This window comes from Polypterus senegalus, chromosome 11 (assembly GCF_016835505.1).
Source record: "Polypterus senegalus isolate Bchr_013 chromosome 11, ASM1683550v1, whole genome shotgun sequence".
NCBI classification, from domain to species: domain Eukaryota; kingdom Metazoa; phylum Chordata; class Cladistia; order Polypteriformes; family Polypteridae; genus Polypterus; species Polypterus senegalus.
This window is the reverse complement of record NC_053164.1, coordinates 165188367-165209711: the sequence shown is the minus strand read 5'-3', so window position 1 is coordinate 165209711 and position 21345 is coordinate 165188367. Positions and strand designations below refer to the sequence as shown.

At 42.8% G+C, this 21345-nt stretch overlaps 1 protein-coding gene across 5 annotated transcripts in view; it reads left to right on the top strand.

Moving 5' to 3' along the window:
* tbc1d30 (TBC1 domain family, member 30) overlaps positions 1-21345 on the top strand; it is a 122679-nt gene that overhangs the window by 76838 nt on the left and 24496 nt on the right. For all 5 annotated transcript variants that reach the window (XM_039770030.1, XM_039770029.1, XM_039770033.1 and 2 more), the window contains 2 exons: positions 7895-8004; positions 20419-20558. In XM_039770030.1, the coding sequence (XP_039625964.1) occupies positions 7895-8004; positions 20419-20558 (250 nt within the window). The remainder of the gene's footprint in view (positions 1-7894; positions 8005-20418; positions 20559-21345) is intronic.

Genomic DNA, 21345 nt, shown 5'->3' with positions numbered 1-21345 from the left:
TCTCTTTTCTTTCTTTTTCTTTTCTCTGTTTCTTTTTCTCTTTGCCACCTCCACTCATCCACGCAAGCTTTGTCCTTCACCTTCAAACTCTGACTCAGCCTCATTTATACTGTACCCGGAAGCACTCCAGGTGCACCCAGATCCTCGCCTAGCTGCACTTCTGGCCCCGATGCCCTCTAGTGTCCCGGGGAGGTATTGTCTCTCTCCCGGTCCTTTTATCATCGAGGCATCCAGGCTGGGCAAGGGCCCCAGTTGTCCACCACGACATCAACATCAATTTTACAAATACAGTATGAATAGTTTACATTTATTTTATTACAGCAGAGTAGCTCATACCCAAATAACAAAATGGTGAAATTTTAGAATTGTTGTAATTTATAATTTACAACAAATTGGAAAATGTCTTTCTAAACAATGTTATCTATATAAATCCTCCAGGCTGATAAGGAGCAGCACATTCTTCCTACGTTTGTAGATATCGCAAATATGGTACCTTCTACAGTCAATAGAAAAACAACTGAGAAATTAATTGGTAGTTAATCTCAATTAATAAATCTTGTTTAATAGAAATAAAATTATATGTAATTTTATCTAGATAACTAAAAAGCATGTACAAAATATTAAGTAATGCTTCTATGTTTGTTTTTAAAAATAGCCAATTTTTAGCTTGTCATTAACTGCTCTAGATGTAACCCACATTTATCTAAATTTGATCGAAAGTAGTCGTCAGATATGATTTGTTACATATAAAAAAAATCATGATTGTAATGATTTTCCACTTCCATCAGTTTAATGCTTCATCTGCTGCATTTTAATCCAGTTTTGGATTGCAGGATGCCAGGCATTATCCTTTAATCACTACAAGTAAATGCTAGGCAGACTTTGACTATGAACAGGGTGTCAGTGTATCACAAGGTTTCCCTGTCACTCATGGTTGGCATATTTAGAATAACCAGTTAAGCTAACTTGCACATTAATAGCCAGAGGACAGCCATGTGGAAATGAGGGGAATGTGGAGCCCTGTCATAAATTGTACCAGACCTCTAGGCACTTTCATTCTTGTTTCTATCAATAATATAGAAAAACTATGACCAACTGTCAACCCTGAGCAATGAAAACCTGACTTGTTGTTGCTAGATAGATAGATACTTTATTAATCCCAAGGAGAAATTCACATACTCCAGCAGCAGCATACTAATAAAAAAATATTAAATTAAAGAGTGATAAAAATGCGGGTAAAACAGACAATAACTTTGTATAATGTTAATGTTTACCCCCCCCTGGGTGGAATTGAACAGTCGCATAGTGTGGGGGAGGAACAATCTCCTCAGTCTGTCAGTGGAGCAGGAGAGTGACAGCAGTCTGTCGCTGAAGCTGCTCCTCTGTCTGGAGATGATACTGTTTAGTGGATGCACTGGATTCTCCATGATTGACAGGAGCCTGCTCAGTGCCCGCCGCTCTGCCACAGAGATGTCAAACTGTCCAGCTCCATGCCTACAGTAGAGCCTGCCTTCCTCACCAGTTTGTCAAGACGTGAGGCATCTTTCTTCTTTATGCTGCCTTCCCAGCACACCACTGTGTAGATGAGGGCACTTGCCCCAAGCTCCTGATAGAACATCTGCAGCACCTTATTGCAGATGTTGAAGGACGCCAGCCTTCAAAGGAAGTATAGTTGGCTCTGTCCTCTCTTGCACAGAGCATCAGTATTGGCAGTCCAGTCCAATTTATCATCCATCTGCACTCCCAGGTATTTATAGGTCTGCACCCTCTGCACACAGTCACCTCTGATAATCATGGGGTCCAGGAGGGGCCTGGGTCTCCTAAAATCCACCAGCTCCTTAGTTTTGCAGGTATTGAGGTGTAAGTGGTTTGAGTCACACCATTTAACAAAGTCCTTGAATCTGAACAGTAGTCAGATCCCAAACATAAGTATTTCTTATGGCATCATGCCCAATTGAGGATTTTTCTAAGAATCTCTTAAGTAGGGTAAATAGTCACCATTTATCCAAAACAACTGACTTTTCTTGTAGGTGAGTGGTTTAACGTTTTTGACACGGCTTTTTCAATACTAGACCTACTGAATATATGTTTTGCCAAAATTTAAAAGCTTTATAGCACTCATTTTATTTAAAATGTCATTAACTGGTTTGGATGTGGTGTTATGAAGTAAGCCTTCTCCAATTTTAAAATGTAAAACAAAATGTGTCTGTAAATACAGTATATTTCAATTTAATATATAATAAGATGCAAATACTGTCCAGTACTTGTTTGATTGTTTTCTCTATGGTTTCTGTGCAGATATGTACAGTCATGGCCGAAATTATCGACTCCCCTGAAATTTTACCAGAAAATGCACCATTTCTCCCAGGAAATTATTGCAATAACAAATGTTTTGGTATACACGTTTATTTCCTTTATGTGCATTGGAACAACACAGAAAAACAGAGTTAAAAAGCCAAATCTGACATCATTTCACACAAAACTCAAAAACTGGGCTGGACAAAATTATAGGCACCCTCAACTTAATATTTGGTTGCACACCCTTTGGAAAAAATAACTGAAATCAAGCGCTTTCCTATAACCGTCAACAAGCTTGTTACACCTCTCAACTAGAATTTCTGACCACTCTTCTTTTGTAAACTGCTCTCGGTCTCTCAGATTTGAAGGGCGTCTTCTCCCAACAGCAATTTTGAGATCTCTCCATAAGTGTTCAATCGGATTTAGATCCAGACTCATTGCTGGTCACTTCAGAACTCTCCAGGTTTCGTCTTCAACCATTTCTGGGTGCTTTTAGAGGTATATTTGGGGTCATTGTCCTGTTGGAACACCCATGACCTCTGACGCAGACCCAGCATTCTGAAACAGGGCCCTACATTGTGCCCCAATATCTTTTGGTAGTCTCCAGATTTCATGATGCCTTGCACACAGTCAAGGCATCCAGTGCCAGAGGCAGCAAAACATCCCCAAAACATCTTAGAATCTCCACCATGTTTGACTGTAGGTACTGTGTTCTTTTCTTCGTAGGCCTCATTCCATTTTCTGTAAACAGTAGAATGATGAGCTTTACCAAAAAGCTCTACCTTGGTCTCAGCTGTCCACAAGACGTTTGCCCAGAAGGATTTTGGCTTCCTCAAGTACATTTTGGCAAACTCCAGTCTGGTTTTTTTATGTTTCTGTGTCAGCAGTGTTGTCCTCCTGGCTCTCCTGCCATAGCGTTTCATTTCGTTCAGATGTCGATGGATAGGTCCAACTGACACTGTTGCACCCTGAGTATGCAGAACAGCATGAATATGTTTTGAAGTTGATTGGGATTGTTTATCCACCATTTGGACTATCCTTCGTTGCAGTCTTTTATCAATTTTTCTGTACTGTCTACGTCCAGGGAGATTAGCTACAATTCCATGTGTTGTGAACTTCTTGATTATGTTGCGCACAGTGGACAAAGGAACATGAAGATCTCTGGAGATGGACTTATAGCTTTGAGATTGTTGATATTTTTCCACAATTTTTGTTCTCAAGTCCTCAGACAATTCTCTGCTCTTCTTTCTGTTCTCCTTTCTTAGTATGGCACACTCAGACACACAACTGAACGGTTGAGTAAACTTTTGTCCATTTTAACTGGCTTCAGGTGTGATTGCTATATTGCCAGCACCTGTTTCTTGCCACAGGTGAGTTCAAACGAGCATCATATGCTTGAAATAAAACGATTTACCCACAATTTTGAAAAGGTGCCAATAATTTTGTCTGTCCCATTTTTGGAGTTCTATGTGACATGATGTCAGATTTGGTTTTTTTTTCTCTGTTATTTGTGTTGTTCCAATGCACATAAAGGAAATAAACATGTGTATACCAAAACATTTGTAATTGCAGCAATTTTCTGGGAGAAATGGTGCATTTTCTGGGAAAATTTCAGGGGTGCCAATAATTTCGGCCATGACTGTATGTTAAGTTAGGTTGGTATCTCTAAGTTAGCCCTGTCTTTACATGTATGTGTGTGCTCTGCAGTGGACTAGCACCGTTACTAGATTATTTTTCACCTTTGCACTTAATGTTTTTTGGGATAGCTTGGCACTTAGCCATAGAGTTAGATTAATTGGTTTCAGCATGTGAAAGGTTGAGTTGAATGGTGCTTGTAATTTGTTTGGCAGTAGATGGCAGTAACATGAAACAAAATAATTGGGCAATTGAAGTAACAGAATGAGACAGCAACTCCAGCAACTTAGAAAATGTACACATGGCGTAACATTCAGGTGCATCTGAGAGCTGTGCACAGGCACTTCAGTCCTCAGTGGACTGTGCTCAGTAGAAATTCTCTGGAACCTTCTCAGTAAATTTCAGGGTTTCACTGGCCAAAGGATGTCTCACCAAAATCAAGAAAAAGGTTGAAGGGCTCACTCGAACTCACACACACACACCATATTCATACACAATGACAATTGACAATTAACATAACCTAAATAAAAAAACCTAAACAAAAAAAACTTTTTGTAATTAATTTCTTCAGGAAAGCTATTTAGTTATGAAAAATGTTAGGAAATAATGTAAGTGAAAGGAAAACTTTATTTTAGAGTGTAACATTTAAGGATATCAGGTGAATGTGGCACTCTGATGGTAATTTAAAGTCCCAAGCCAGGAAACTTGTGTAGTATGTATGCTGTGATGGAACCCAGGGCTTCAGCGAACCCCAAACATGATCACACTGAGTCCTGAGTTAAAATAAAGGAGTGTTTATTTGACACATTTCCACAAAGTAATAAAAAGCACAAGCACCAATATCCTTTCTCTCTCTATCTGTACAATTCACCTCTCCTTTTACCACCACACTGCCCTCCTCAAGTTGAGTGTTGATGTACATCCTCCCAGTTCTGATTCTGTTAGTGGGTGAACAATCCAACGCTTGGTGAATTATGTTTTACAATGATAGGAAGAACCGACATCAAAAAATTAAAAAGCGACGCCGCTATGAATGCTTTGCCACCACAAGGCAGTTATCTCTGTGGCATTTACAATGCTGGCACATAAAGCCCATTGTCATTTGTTTAATGCCTGCTTTACCTCATTATCATCAGAGAGGGATCAGAGTGTGGGAAAATAACATATTCACAAATGAACTCATTTGATTCCACGCAGTGCTTTATGTGGAAACAAATAAATGCAGAACTCTTGTTTCTGTCTGGTTCTGCTCACAATGCTGTTAAAATGTAATACAAGTTATTAATCAAGCTTTCCTTCTCAGAGTTTTGTAATATGTATATTACATGGAAGGGAGTTATCGAAGGGTCCATATTGGAGTTTTGTACGGGCTGTTCTTGATATATTGTAACAATGTTTCTTTTGGAGGCACAATGTCTTATTAGGTGGGTAGTCTGTTAAATTCAGGACATGTGGTATAGTGGGCCCACTGCTCAGAAAATGGGGGCATTTTTTAATAATTAATTAATTGACCGTCTCATTCTCCATGGGTGTGTACACTCACGCAGCTGTGGGGAATTGGTGGAGTAATTGGGGCAAGACACACCTGCACTTGTTTCAATTACTTTATCGGCTTTCTGCGGTACGCGATTAAGACACTACACCCATGAAGCCTTACAAGAACAAGCTGGCACAAGAAAAGGAAGAATCAAAAGGTCAAAACAGAATCAAAAAGAAGGCAAATTAAAGGAGGGATTGAGAAGGCAGGAGCAACAGAGAGCTGGTGCGAGTGGACGAGAACAGAGGAAAGGTTAAATGATGGAAAGAGAAGCAGGCAGGAAGACTGGAGAGAGAGCCGGGGCAGATGTGAGAGGGATTGAATAAGAAGGCAGGCAGCTGTGAGGATAGCCCTTCAAGGGAGTGGCTGGCCACTGCTCAGAGACTGTTGTGGAGGATTGCTCCAGCTAGGCGATTTAGGGAGGTGGAGTGACAAGGCAGTGCAGACAATTCCCCGCAGAAGTCCGAGAATGCAGTGGGAGTCGGAGGCTTAGACTGGGACCCCCAGGAGTGAGTGCTGTGGCCTTTGGGGACCTGGACCATGGTTTTGTTTGGGGTAAAGTCCTGTTGCAGCCATGGAGTGGCAGGGACCCAGACCCATGGAATGTTTGTGGTGCCTGTGGCATCTTCTCCTGCAAGGTCTATTCAGGATAAGGGGAGGAGACGTCAGTATAATGGAAAGCACTGGTGACTTGGTTTTAAAGATTAAATTTCTGCTTGGGAGTTTTTACCTCACTTTTAATGGATTTATATGATTAATTTTTAACCTCCACTAAACACCTTCTTTTTTTGGGATTATTTATTTATTGACATTTTCAGCCCTGCGCCTTTGGGCACCTTGGTTTGTGGAATTGTTTTCAATAAAAGCACTCAAGCACTTTTTCATCTCCCAATTGCTTGGTTTGTGTTTGTCCTCATCTGCCAGCTCATCCTGGTCATGGCTATTGACAGTGTCTGGTTCAAGAGGCCCCCAAAACAAAAGTGGGAGCCAGGAGCTGACCTGCACCGTCACAGGTCATTAGATATTGCTATTTTTTATCGGAACATATAGCCTGAAATCATGACAGTCCCTGTCACCGAGACGTCTGGTCACCCTAGTAAATTATAATTACAGTGAAATAGTAAATTATTGTAATCTGCAGAAAATAGTGCTGTAAGGGTTAGCTTAGTGTAAGGAGTAAATGTGTATTTACTCTTGTGCGTAAACACTACAGGATACTTCATTCATAGCTAGATAACTTTTTGGTTTCATATTTTGCATTTTATGTGGTTAGGAAGATGCTTTCATTTGTAATAATTTAAATATTCGGTAGAACTGAGGTGCTGATAGACTAACTCTCTTCTTCTTGCACTCAGGGTTTTAGAGAGATTTCATAAAGTGGAATCGGCTTTCTGATAAAAAGGTTTCCATGCGCATCTTGCAGGACTGGTTGATGGAGGATTACAGTCCCATGCATGCTCAAGCAGCCAGTGACAGTGATATCCTACCTGCAAACACAGTCTGCTTGTGTTTCATTAACTTCTGTTGGGTATATGTTACCTGTCATTAACAGATATCAGAGGAGAAAAAGAGAAAAATATACAAGTTGGTGTAACCACTGTCAAAGCAAAATTGAAACAGTAAAGTAATTCTTAGTAGAAGTCGCACAGAATGTTTCTCATTTTAAGATGGATGACTTTGCAAATTCGCCAGTGCTTTTCCATGAAAAATTTTGAAATTCTAAAACTGTACATCATGATGTATCCGTGGTATCAAAATGAGAATCAAACTCAACAAATTTCCTTAAAAAAACAAGTGTTTCACATTTCAACAAAATTAGTCACTAGAGGCTGAGTTGTTTCATGCAGACAGACAGACAGACAGACAGATATGCCTGTTAAAACCAGTGTTTTGTGCATTATATTTGAATCGAATTACATGTGGAAAACTGTTTTGCAGTAAACACAATCATTTATTATTGATGATATTTTAACAACATTAGAAATTGTCATGCTAATAATGCTTTTAAATCAGTTGTTAATGTTGTTAATTCAAATCAATCAACTTTAATTATGTTCTTTTAATATGTAATGTTGTTCACAAGAGGGCTAATCCATAGTACATAGAGTATACTTAAGATATATATAAAGAATAAAACATTTATCCAATTAAAGACTAAACATGTGCACTAAATGGCGAGAATCACTTTAACAAATACACCATTGACTGCCCAATCCTTTTCTTCCTCTTATTTAAGAAAACATACAATACAAATTAAATTCCAGTTATTATTCTTGGTGTTGAATTTTAATTTAACTTTACTGGTTCTTGGCTTGCTTTTTTATTAGACTTAAAAGGTTATTACTCCCTATTTTAATGTAAACAGAAGTACTTTATAATTTCAAGATTTAATATTTGACTTGTTCTTCTGTTTCTTTATTTCAGACAATTTATTCAATGGCAGCATTTCCATTTCCACAGCTTGCAGAGCTGAGAGAGAAATATACTTACAACATCACTCCATTCCCTGCTTCAGTGAAGTCTTCCACATCAGAGTAAGTTGAATTGACAAATCAATGCTCAGCCAAATGAATTGAGTAGGTGATGGTGTTTGTGAGATGAAAAATAATCAAACAATACAAAAATGTATTGGTACTCTTAGGGTTCATCCAGAATGGTTGTCCTGGCTTAAATTTATTGTTTGTTTATTTAGTGTTTTTATTTTATTTAAATACAGTCTTGAATGGAGGAAGATACACACAGGTGGATTACATACTATGCAGAAGAGTCAATTTGAAGGAGACTGAAGACTGCAAAGTGGTGGCAGGGGAAAGTGTAGTTAAACAGCATAGGATGGTGGTCTGTAGGATGACGTTGGAGATCAAGAAGAGGAAGAGAGTGAGGGCAGAGCCAAGGATCAAATGGTGGAAGATGAAGACTGCAAGTAGACTGCAAGGTTGAGTTTAGAGAGGAGGTGAGACCGGCACTGGGTGGCAGTGAAGAGTTACCAGACAATTGGGCAACTACAGCAGATGTAGTAAGGGTGACAGCAAGAAAGTTGCTTGGCGTGTGTCACAAAACGAGTCAAAGACAGAAAAAGGTTTGGGGCAGCCACCCATGTAATTTGGTATCCTGGCTGCAACTTTTTCTTTTCAAATACCAGCACTGTAGTGCTTACAACAGAGTCCAAAACAAGACTGACACAGAAGGGAAAAGGGAAGGCTTTTAAAGGGGGAGACAGGAAGTGAGGTCATAAGGGTCGGGCACGTGTTCATTGTTCATTGGTTTAGTCCCGGATGTGACATCAGGGGGGCCGGAGCTGGCAAGGTCTGTCTCCATTGGCTCGGTCCCAGAAGTGACGTCCAGAGAGACAGGTGGAACCTCCCGGGTTAGGTCTACAGGAAGTGAGAAAGAGAGTTAGTGCGCTCTGCCACATCCCGGCATGGCTCAGAACTGCCTTCACTGAGCCCTTTAGCTGCCTCCCATGCTGCGTGTGTGACAAGGCCCCCTCAGCCCAGACCCGTCGGGTCGGGCGACCTTAACCGAGAGGTCGTAAACCCGAGAGAGAGCATCGGCGTTGGCATGGAGAGCACCCCGACGATGAACGAGCGAAAACTTGTACGGCTGCAGGTCAAGAAACCACCGGGTGACCCGCGGATTCGACTCCTTGTGCAGGGCCATCCACTGTAGAGGTGCATGGTCCGTGACAAGGGTGAACTCACGGCCCAACAGGTAGTACCTCAGCTGAGTGATCGCCCATTTAATCGCCAGAGCCTCCCTTCCACCGCCGCATACCTGGTCTCCCGGTCCAACAGTTTCCGCTCAGGAACATGACGGGTGTTCACACCATCGACACTTTGGCTCAGCACGGCTCCCAGGCCTGTGTCCGGCGTCCGGCTGGAGGATGAAAGGCAAAGAAAAGTTAGGTGCCATCAAAATAGGTGCGGACGTAAGGGCCTTCTTCAAGTCACCAAATGCAGCGTCTGTTTTTGCAGTCCATACCACAATGTTCGGGGCCCTCTTCTTTGTTAAATCAGTCAAGGCGCCGCTTTCTCCAAAACCGGGTACAAACCGGCGGTAGTACCCGCTAACCCGAAAGGCTTGGACCTGCCGCTTGGTTCATGGACGGGCCATTTCAGAATGGCATCAATTTTGGAGCACTGTGGCCTTACGGTACCCGACCCTCCAGGTAGCCTAAATATTTGGCCTCGCTTAATCCAAAGAAACATTTCTTGGGATTAATCCGGAGCCCGGCCTCACCAAGTGTCCGTAATACCGCTTGGACATGCTGTAGGTGTTCCTTCCATGTGCTGGAATAGATGACCACGCCATCTAGGTAGGCAGCACTGTATGAGTTATGAGGCGAAGCACTTTGTCCACCAGACGCTGAAAGGTTGCTGGAGCCCCGTAACCCAAATGGAAGGACACGATACTGCCAGTGTCCGCTAGGGGTACTAAACGCGTTTTTCCTTCGGAGTCCGTTAAAGGAACCTGCCAGTACCCTTTGTCATGTCAAGTGTGGTCAGGTATTGAGCCTGTCCAAGCCTCTCGAGGAGGTCGCCCACGCGGGCATTGGATAGGCATCAAATTGGGAGACTTGGTTAAGCCGACGGAAGTCATTGCAGAACCTCCAACTCCGCCAGGCTTACCGACGAGCACAATGGGGCTGGACCAGGGACTATAACTCTCCTCAATTACACCTAGTTCCAGCATGCGCTTGATCTCAAGCTCCACTTCAGCCTTTTTTGCCTCGGGAAGACGGTACGGGCGTTCTCGGACAACAACCCCGGGCTCTGTCACAATGTTGTGCTCAATCAGAGAGGTCCTTCCGGGGTGTTCACTGACTACCTCTCGAACGGTCCGGATAACTGTTTCCAGCTCCTGCCGCTGCCTGGGTCTCAAGTCTGCGCCAAAGTTAAGGTCGTGTGTGTGAGCGAAGAGTGAGCGGGCTGGCCGGAGGAGGGATCAGGGTCCCTGTCCTTCCACGGTTTCAGCAGGTTCACATGATATACCGCTCCTTTGGCCGACGATTGGGTTGACTCACCAAATAGTCGACCAGTCCCTTCCTCTCCTTAACTTCGTAGGGGCCCTGCCAGTGGGCAAGCAACTTAGAGTGGGAGGTAGGCACTAGGACCATGACCCGATCTCCGGGTGGAACTCCCAAGAGACGTGCAGCGTTGTAGTAGCGAACCTGTGCTGCTTGAGCCTCCTCCATGTGACTTTTAAGGACAGGCGAATCTTTCCAAATCTATCGCAGAACTGCGATATACTCCAGTATGTTAGTGGTGGGAAGAGCCTCTTCTTCCCAGCCTTCTTTCAAAATATCCAATATGCCCCGAGGTTGTCGCCCATACAGTAGTTCAAAGGGGGAGAACCCCGTGGAGGCTTGTGGGACTTCCGATAGGCAAAAGGACGAGGGGAGGAGCTGATCCCAGTTCCTTCCATCCTCGCTGACCACCTTACGTAGCATTTGCTTGAGAGTTTGATTAAACCTCTCTACTAATCCGTCGGTTTGAGGATGATACACCGAGGTTTTTAAATGCTTTATTTTCAGTAATCTGGCAGTCTCCTTGAACGCTCCGAGGTGAAGGGGTCCCCTGGTCTGTCAAGACTTCTTTGGGGATCCCCACGCGAATACCCTAGTAATTCCCGTGCGATGGCTTTAGAGGTAGCTGAGCGCAACGGAACAGCTTCGGGTATCGTGTAGCATAATCCACGAGGACTAAAATGTACTTGTGTCCTCGGCTGAGGGCTCTAGAGGTCCCACCAGGTCGACCCGATTCTGTGGAAGGGAACGCCAATCAAGGGAATAGGAACAAGAGGAGCACGGTCCCTCCTAGGAATCTGTCGCAGTTGACACTCCGGGCAGGAAGCGCAAAAGCGACGAACCTCCTCATTAATTCCTGGCCAGTAAAACGGAGCTTGATCCGCTCCAGAGTTTTTTCGGTGCCCAGGTGGCCACCTAGGAGGTGGGCGTGTGCTAGCTCGCAGACCTGCCGCCGGAAGGTACGCGGCACTAGCAGCAGCCTCGCCTCCTGCCCGCCATGCATTGCTACACGGTAAAGGAGGTCATTATCTAACACAAAGTGGGGGCCCTGTGGCATCGACTGACTAGTGCGCTGGCCATTGACAAGGACCACTGCATTTTTTACAAACTTCAGGGAGTCGTCATTCCATTGCTCCCTTTGAAAGAAGCCGGCGTCTTTTAAATTGAAACCGCAACACGGAGAGAGGGTCAGCGCCGACCTCAATGGGCGTGGTTTCTCCCGCTCCGCCGGCGTTGGTGGATGACGGTCAGCCTGCGACGGCCGGAGTTGCCACGCCAGCCAGGACGGCTGCTTCACCTCTCTGCCGGCTGATTACACGGCGTGGAGGCAGCTTGAGACGGTTCATCTCCGTCCATAACGAGGCCCAACTTAACCCGGAGTGGTATGTGTCTCACGCTTTTAATGTCAGACCAGTCCCGCCTAGTATCACCGGGTGCGGAGGATCAGGAAGGATTGCCACGGTTACTTTCTGGACTGATCCTCCGTAGCTAATGACACAGCGGCGGTGCTGTACCAGCGGGTTTCCCCGTGGACACAGGTTATACTGGTCTTGAATTTTAGCCATTGTCGCGGTAGCACAAAACGGCGGGCAACAATGGAAATGTTGCTGCCGGAATCGAGCAGAGCGAAGTTTTAAACCCGTTAACGATCACCACGCCTGTATGCGGGACCGCCAACGGGTTTGTCAGAGCACACCAAGCCCTCCTCCCTCCACCTGCATTCCTCCTCGCCTCCAAGCGGTTTGCGTGCCAGCGCGCCGCGACGCCGATGCAAGCTCCGGTTATACAGGGAGGGGCTAGGTCTTGGGACATACCCGGCTGAGTTTGGCAGAAGGACGGTTCTGCTCTCCCAGAGTGTGAGGCCGCCCTCTGTGTTTCCAGAAGCTCTATGAGCTCAGACATGTTCTTAAACTGCACGCCCCAGACCGGCTGGGTGAAGCCCTGGGGAAGTGCTTTCAGGAGCAGATAGCACGCTACCTGCTCAATGACCTGGTGGGGCTTGTTTTCCAAGGGCCGTAGCCACTGCCATACTTTTGCCCATAAGGACCAGGCTTGTTTACTGGTCGGCCTCTCAGGGTCCAACCTCCACTTCGTTATTTTACTCACCTGCCAGTCTGGGGCACCCCAAGGTGGTAAAAGGGGCTGTGGTTTCACTGGGGGGCAGGCACTCTCCCCAAGAGAGCATACTGAGTCCCTCTTGTCTCCCTCCAGGGCAGCCCACTGGTGAGCCCCACCCGCACACTCCCTGGCCTCTCTAGACGGCCTAGTTCTGCGTGCTGGGAGCGGAGCCCGCACCGGGTCTCGCCGAACCACGGGGCACCCTCCCCGCCTGAATACTCGGCCCCGCACGCCCCACCTGGGTGTTTTGCAGGTCCTGTCCCCTTCTCTTCTGGGACTTCTCCATCCTGCCGGCTACGCCACTGTCACAAAACGAGTCAAAGACAGAAAAAGGTTTGGGGCAGCCACCCATGTAATTTGGTATCCTGGCTGCAACTTCGTTTTCTTTCAAATACCAGCACTGTAGTGCTTACAACAGAGTCCAAAACAAGACTGACACAGAAGGGAAAAGGGAAGGCTTTTAAAGGGGGAGACAGGAAGTGAGGTCATAAGGGTCGGGCACGTGTTCATTGTTCATTGGTTTAGTCCCGGATGTGACATCAGGGGGGCCGGAGCTGGCAAGGTCTGTCTCCATTGGCTCGGTCCCAGAAGTGACGTCCCGAGAGACAGGTGGAACCTCCCGGGTTAGGTCTACAGGGAAGTGAGAAAGAGAGTTAGTGCGCTCTGCCACATCCCGGCATGGCTCAGAACTGCCTTCACTCGAGCCCTTTAGCTGCCTCCCATGCGCGCGTGTGTGACAGCGTGACATCTGGACAGAGGAAGGAGGAAAAGGAAACCTGGTGGTGGAATGAAGAAGTACAGTAGAGTATACAGAGGAATAGGATGGCGAAGAACAAGTGGGATAGTCAGAGAGATGCAGAAAGTAGACAAGAGTACGAGGAGATAAGGCGCAAGGTGAAGAGAGAGGTGGTGACGGCTAAAGAAAAGGCATATGATGAATTGTATGAGAGGTTGGAAATTAAGGAGGGAGAAAAAGATCTGTACTGATTGGCTAAACAGAGAGACTGACCTGGGAAAGATGTGCAGCAGGTTAGGGTGATTAAGGATAAAGATGGAAACATACTTACAAGCGAGGAGGGTGTGTTGAGCAGATAGAGTACTTTGAGAGGTTGATGAATGAAGAGAATGAGAGAGAGATAAGGTTGGATGATGTGGAGATACTGAATCAGGAAGTGCAACGGATTAGCAAGGAGGAAGTAAGGACAGCTACAAAAAGGATGAAAAGCCGTTGGTCCAGATGACATACCTGTGGAAGCATGGAGGTATTTAGGAGAGATGTCAGTGGAGTTATTAACCAGAATGTTTAATGGAATCTTAGAAAGTGAGAGGCTGTCTGAGGAGTGGAGAAGAAGTGTACTGGTGCCGATATTTAAGAATAAGGGGGATGAGCAGGATTGTAATAACTACAGGGGATAAAATTGATGAGCCACAGCATTAAGTTATGGGAAAGAGTAGTGGAAGCTAGGTTAAGAAGGGAGGTGATGATTAATGAGCAGCAGTATGGTTTCATGCCAAGAAAGGGCACCACAGATGCAATGTTTGCTCTGAGGATGTTGATGGAGAAGTATAGAGAAGGCCAGAAGGAGCTGTATTGCGTTTTTGTAGACCTGGAGAAAGCATATGACAAGGTGCCTTGAGAGGAGCTGTGGTATTGTATGAGGAAGTCCCGAGTGGCAAAGAATTATGTAAGAGTTGTACAGGATACGTACGAGGGAAGTGTGACAGTGGTGAGGTCTGCGGTAGGAGTGACGGATGAATTCAAGGTGGAGGTGGGATTACATCAGGGATTGGCTCTGAGCCCTTTCTTATTTGCAATGGTGATGGACAGGTTAACAAACGAGATTAGACAGGAGTCCCTGTGGACTATGATGTTTGCTGATGACATTGTGATCTGTAGTGATAGTAGGGAGCAGGTTGAGGAGACCCAGGAGAAGTGTAGATATGCTCTGGAGAGGAAAGGAATGAAGGTCAGTAGGAGCAAGACAGAATACATGTGTGTAAATGAGAGGGAGGTCATTAGAATGGTGAGGATGCAGGGAGTAGAGTTGGCGAAGGTGGATGAGTTTAAATACTTGGGATCAACAGTACAGAGTAATGGGGATTGTGGAACAGAGGTGAAAAAGAGAGTGCAGATAGGGTGGAATGGGTTGAGAATAGTGTCAGGAGTGATCTGTGACAGATGGGTATCAACAAGAGTGAAAGGGAAGGTCTACAGAACGGTAGTGAGACCAGCTATGTTATATGGGTTGGAGACGGTGACACTGACCAGAAAGCAGGAGACAGCGCTGGAGGTGGCAGAGTTAAAGGTGTTAAGATTTGCACTGGGTGTGATAAGGATGGATAGGATTAGAAATGAGTACATTAGAGGGTCAGCTCAAGTTGGCAGACAAAGTCAGAGAGGCGAGATTTCATTGTTTTGGTCATGTGCAGAGGAGATACCCTGAGTATATTGGGAAAGGGATGTTAAGGATAGAGCTGCCAGGGAAGAGGAAAAGAGGAAGGCCTAAGAGGAGGTTTGTGGATGTGGTGTGAGAGTACATGCAGGTGATGTGTGTAACAGAACAAGATGCAGAGGACAGAAAGATATGGAAAAAGATGATCTGCTATGGCACCCCCTAACTGGAGCAGCCGAAAAAAATAAGAATCTTGAATGTTTTTTGTTTTGTGTGTATTTTGGTTATTTAATAAGTTATTTAATTTAATTTTCTAGTGTAATGTTAAGTTTCCATGTTAATGTTTTTTGTTATCAGCCTTGTACCCAAGAAGTCAGGGCCACATAATTGTGCAGCTGAGAGGCTGCCTTAGTAGGTATTTAAGGAGAAGGCGAAATTCTTTCTTCAGCTTTGGCATAGGGTTTTTTTTTTTATTCCCTTAAAGTCTCTTGTCATGTGTGTAGATCTGTGTATTCTGGACTTCCCTAGGCCAAGCCCTGATTTTTGAGTTGGAGCTACACTGCCTAGATAGTGCCTTACCCAAGTGTTTCAGACCTGTATTTTCAGAAGGTCTGACCTTTTTGGAGGACTCCTATTCATTTTTGTGTTTCTTTTGGCCCCATAATTTATAGCCAGTAGTAGTGTTTGTACTGTTTATATCAAAACTCAAATAATCCTTTAGAGTAAAAGAGATTCTGCTTTAGCTCAATACATTATGAGATTTGTCTTTTGTGCCCAGTTCGGAAGAGCAAGACAGCTGTAACCCAACTCTGTCTTGTAGGAGGAAGAAAAGCACTCCAGCTCCGTGCAAGTCTGTTACATGCAAATTGACACATAACTTGGAAAAAGTATCAATCAGTTGGAATAAATAATAGCGACATTGAAAATATGCAGATATTAAAATAAAGTGCATTAGCCTTGGGCCACAAATGAATTAATCTTTAAGCACATTTGTAATGGTGCCAAGCAGTATGAAACACAAGATGCTGATTGCATATTCTTCATATCATTAATAGGTTTTGAATTTCTCACATACTTAGACTTGGTATCTACGTAACACAATATTTGTTTCTATAAATACTGTACCTTGCTTTATTTTGTAATTGTCAGAGCAACAGGTTAAATGGTTTATTATTCTTTTTCTGAAATAAGAACATCTTTTTAGATTACTCAGTAATAAGAACAAAGTGTAATGGTAGAGCATAACACAAACTGGCCATATTTTCAGAACTAGTAGTAGATTATTTGAACAATGTTGCAATTCAAGATGTCACCGTTTGCTGTTTTAATAAAGAAACATTGTTGGCATTAATGGAAATGTGATGGAAATGTCGTAGAAATTTGTGCTACATTGTAACATTGCAGAGCATATGCATGAGCTTTTGTTGTGTTGAATATGTAGATTTGATTTGAAGCTTTCAGACTCCATGGAACCAGTGTTTTTCAGTGTGTTAGCAGTGTAAATCATCAAGAAAAAATAATTCACAAAATATTTCATAATGGAAGGTTTTGAGGGATTGAGTTCAATTGGTAATGTTGCTGTCTCAGTGTCTTTGGATGCAGATCAGTGGAATCTGTGAATTTAGGGGGGAGTGGGGCACTGACCCTCCATCTCACAGTAGTTGGCACTGCTGTGCAAAAAATAAACAAATAGTAAAATTGGATAAATAATCTAACACCTTGGTAAAATGTTTTTTTTGCAAAACAGTGTTGCTAGACTGCTTCTATGTTGCTTGGGCTGGCCCTTGTACCCTGTAGTGCTCTCAACATACCTTTGGCCTTCTATAAATGTGTGTATCCTGAACCTTTCAGTTCTACCTTTAGGCTTGAATGCTAGAGCCCTTTTAAGAAATCCATTGTTTTCTTTGGTTTTGGTGACTCAATTTAAAGCATTTGTGATCTTATGCATCCCGGTATTTTAGTGTACTCGTCATCATTATCATAAATCATATTGATTACTTACATTCAATATTATTTAACACTTTGCCCATTGAACAAAACTGAGAGGTTTATGAATACTCATTTGCTTTTTAGCCTCACTGGTGCCAGTAGCCTAATATATTGTGAAACACAGTGTCTATCTCTTGGTCCCTCACATGACCAATCTTCTACAACTTCTTCCATGTGGCTTCAGTGATCTTTCAATTATATATTTTCTGATGTGGCCCCTGTCTGCACATTCACGCTGCTTTCTCAGTCTTACACTACTTACTTGGGGTCAAAGACTACACCATCTGCACTCACTTTTCTTAGCTGCATGAGCTGAACCAAGACAAGTCAGGATCCTTCCCGAGATCGCTGTCAGCCACATGTCTAGGCCAGTGGATTTAAGCAGAAGAGCTTGATCATATCTGTTTCTCTCTCTGTGTCTCATGTACACCCTTCTCAGGATGGTTCTACTTGTTCTGACAGTGTCTCTCTCCCAGATTCAAGTAGGCCCACTCTAATAGTCATACCAAAAATGCCACTGATCATGATTTGATTTCAGGTAGGGGTACTTTATTGAGTTAGTGTTCTTCCCTTTTCCGTAAAGTCTTTTATTTTCTTTTTTTGAGACTCACATTTTCTTCCACAGTGTAAAGATACACTGTTTCTTGTGGTGGGCATATTTTACATCCTGGACAGGCTCCTGTTTTTGAAAAGTAAGGTCAAATGATTAGAGGACAGATACTGAATAAGTTTAAAAATGGAAAAAATCCATCAAAAAACATTTTTAGTTGAAAATTAAAATAGAACTAATATCTCCGAAATGGAGGAATGGCACAATAAGAGAAAACTTCTGGAGACAAAATAGTTATGTAACATTAGAAATATAACTCTATCATAACTGTAATAATTAAAACTGAATGAAATTCACAGTTAAGACTTATTTATAAGTATACTAAAAGGCAACTGGAGAAGAGTACAGTAAACCCTCGTTTATCGCAGTTAATCCGTTCCAGACTCTACCACAATAAATGAATTTCTGCAAAGTAGGATCCTTTATTTATAAATCGAATATTTTTGCAGTTAGAGCATTATTAGCAGCCCTCTAGACATGAAATAACATCCTTTAGTCAAAAGTTTAACCTGTGCTCCGTGACAAGACAGAGATGACAGTTGCGTCTCACAATTAAAAGAATGCAAACATATCTTCCTCTTCAGAGGAGTGCACGTCAGGAGCAGAGAATGTCAGAGATTAATAGGGCTGTTCAGGCTTTTAAGTATGCGAAGTACCGCCGGACAAAGCAGCTGCAAGGAAGGGAGCAATGTGAAGGTAGTCTTTCAGCATTTTTTAGAGGAGCATCCATATCCTCTAGACCAGTGTGCGTACAGCCCTCTGCTCACACCCCCTCCGTCAGGAGCAGAGAATGTCAGAAAGAATGAGAGAGACAGAGAAAAGCAAACAATCAAAAATCAATACGAATACGAGTATGCGGAGCACTGCACGGGAAGCATATTGTATATCATTGAGGAGTTTTATTTAATAAGTAATACATGCTCTGATTGGGTAGCTTATCAGCCATCCGCCAATACCGTCCCTTGTATGAAATCAACTGGGCAAACTAACTGAGGAAGCATGTACCATAAATTAAAAGACCCATTGACCGCAGAAATCTGCGAACCAGCGAAAAATCTGTGATATGTATTTAGATATGCTTACGTTTAAAATACGTGATGGAGTGAAGCCGCGAAAGTCGAAGCACGATATAGCGAGGAATCACTGTAATACTAATAATTTAACTCTTAACCCAAAATTTGTGTGTATATACACACATATACTGTGCACATATGACCATTGTTGTCTTACTTAACAGAGTACAATAAAATACTTACTTGTATATTCTAATCAATATGCAACACCCCATGACTCTCTGTTTTACCTCATTGCTTGTTTTCCTTATCTGAAAAATCTCAGAGCATATTTGCCATTTACAAATATATTATGCAATTAAAAATTCTTTATTTATTCTCAGTTATTTTTAAAACTGACCTTCATTCATCTATGACAAACATTTCTGTTTTTTATTTTATTTTTTTACCGCAGTCCTCAATGTACCATCTATGAATCACTAACATATTGTTCACAGTATAAAGTACTGTAGTATTGTATAACAAATGGTTGTTATCACAGAATTGCAGCACTAAGTATTGATTGCATAGTAAATTGAAAAAGATTGTGTGACAATTATATGCTGCAGGTGACAGCCACATTAAGAAAGGTAAATGTAATTCCTTGGTACCCACAAGACTGGAAAAATGATTTAAAAATAGTGGATTTAAAATAGTCAATAGATAATAAGAAATCCTTTGCATCAAAGAGAGATGTAGCATGTGTTTGCATTACTGTAGTAGCCATGTTGTTTGTCTGAACAGTACAGTCACAGTGAAAACACTTTCTATTAGTTACTATGCTATAAACTAGGGCTAAATTATAGGCAGTATTTTTTGGAAGTGATTAATTTTTGCATTGAAGAAAATAGGGAACAAAATAAGTGAGTCATGACTTGTTTAGGTGCATATTTGTTGTTTTGAAGGCCCATAATAGTGGTGACGTTTGCAAAGGTACACTAGTGTTCAGAAATGTACATGTCATGGAGTAGAACTAGGGTATTATACCATGTTAGCCATTATGGATATTATGAGAAGTCAAGCAAAATGACACCTTTTATTGGCTAACTTAAAAGATTACAATATGCAAGCTTTCAAGGCAACTCAGGACCTTTCTTTAGGCAATATGTAAACTAAAGAACGAGCCTGAGTTGCCTTGAAAGCTTGCATATTGTAATCTTTTCAGTTAGCCAATAAAAGGTGTAATTTTGCTTGACTTCTTGTTACATGTCATGGAGTAAAACAATAAATACACCAATTTTTCATAAGGCTCAAACTGCTCATCCTGCATCTCTTCCCTGTGTGTGCATTTCCCATCTTGGTGTTCACTACAGTATTCTATGTAGCAATGCAAGGCTAGACAAATACTAACGGGAATTTAACCTTAACTTACTAAGACTGTTTCTTTTGTTTAGCATTGTTGACTTAATAATCCAGCAACATGGATTTGAATCGTGCACACAGCTGCTGCCCATGTACTACCTGTGTCTCTACTGGTTTTTCTCAGGATAGTCTGTTTTTAATCACTTACTCCAAAGATATTTATATTAGGTTGTTTGGTAATCCAAATTGGACCTGTACGTGTGAAGGTGTGTACATGAAAGTTGGTCTGTTTCTTGTGGCCGATGTTACCTACAATTAACCTAACACATCCTTTAAAAATTGATGCAAACACTACTTTCAGTAGGCTGGTATAAAGAACACAGTTTGATCAGCTCATAAAATGGTAAGGAATATGATATACAATACTGAACTAATTGGCCTTTTTATTGTAATTTCAGAAAATTAAATAAATCCAGAGACAGTGATGATGAGATTGACATGGATGATGAAGATGCACTTGTCAGTACTGTAGGCTGTCTGGGACCATTGAGTGGTCTACTGGCACCAGAGCTCCTGAGATATCAGAAGCACCTAAAAGGTATTATTTTCTTGAATATAGTTTTGTGTAACTTTAATGTTGAGTATTCTTTAAGTAATTAAACAACAACATTTTATATATCTATATCTATATATATCCATATCTATCTGTCTATCAAGATGTATATCTATCTATTATATAAAAAAAATCTTGGGCTGAGACATGATCATCTCGGATAAACACTTTGAAGTCCAGCAAGACTTCTTGCATGTCACGCCCTACTTACAAACAATTTCTCTGAGACACTTTAACATCCCGCATGACAACAAAGTGAGACATAAAGGACAGCTGCTGTACAGGCTTTTAAATGATCGACACACAGCACAGCAGCAGCAGCTGGCTTAAAGGACAGCTGCTGTACAGGCTTTTAAATGATCGTCGTGCAGCGCGACATGCAGATCACGCAGCACAGCAGCAACAGCTGCTGTACAGGCTTTTAAATGATCGGCGTGCAGCACAACATGCAGATCACGCAGCTCGGTAGCAGCTAGCAGACAGCCAGCAGCAGATCCATCCGCATCTCTTTAGCAAGCATTTGACCCCCCTTCACAATGCGAGTGGCAGAGACGTGAAGTGGCTAGCGTGAAGCGCACCCCTGGGGATTGAGGTTGTGGGGTGGGCGAGCAAAGCAAGTAGGGGGCACAGCCCCCTAGAATACAGATATATATATTGTGAAAGATGCCCCGGACACAGACAGACACCGAGAGCCGGATGTCCAAACCACACACATTTTATTCCTCAACACAATATCACAGTGCAATGCTGACATACCTTTCCTTTCTTCTGC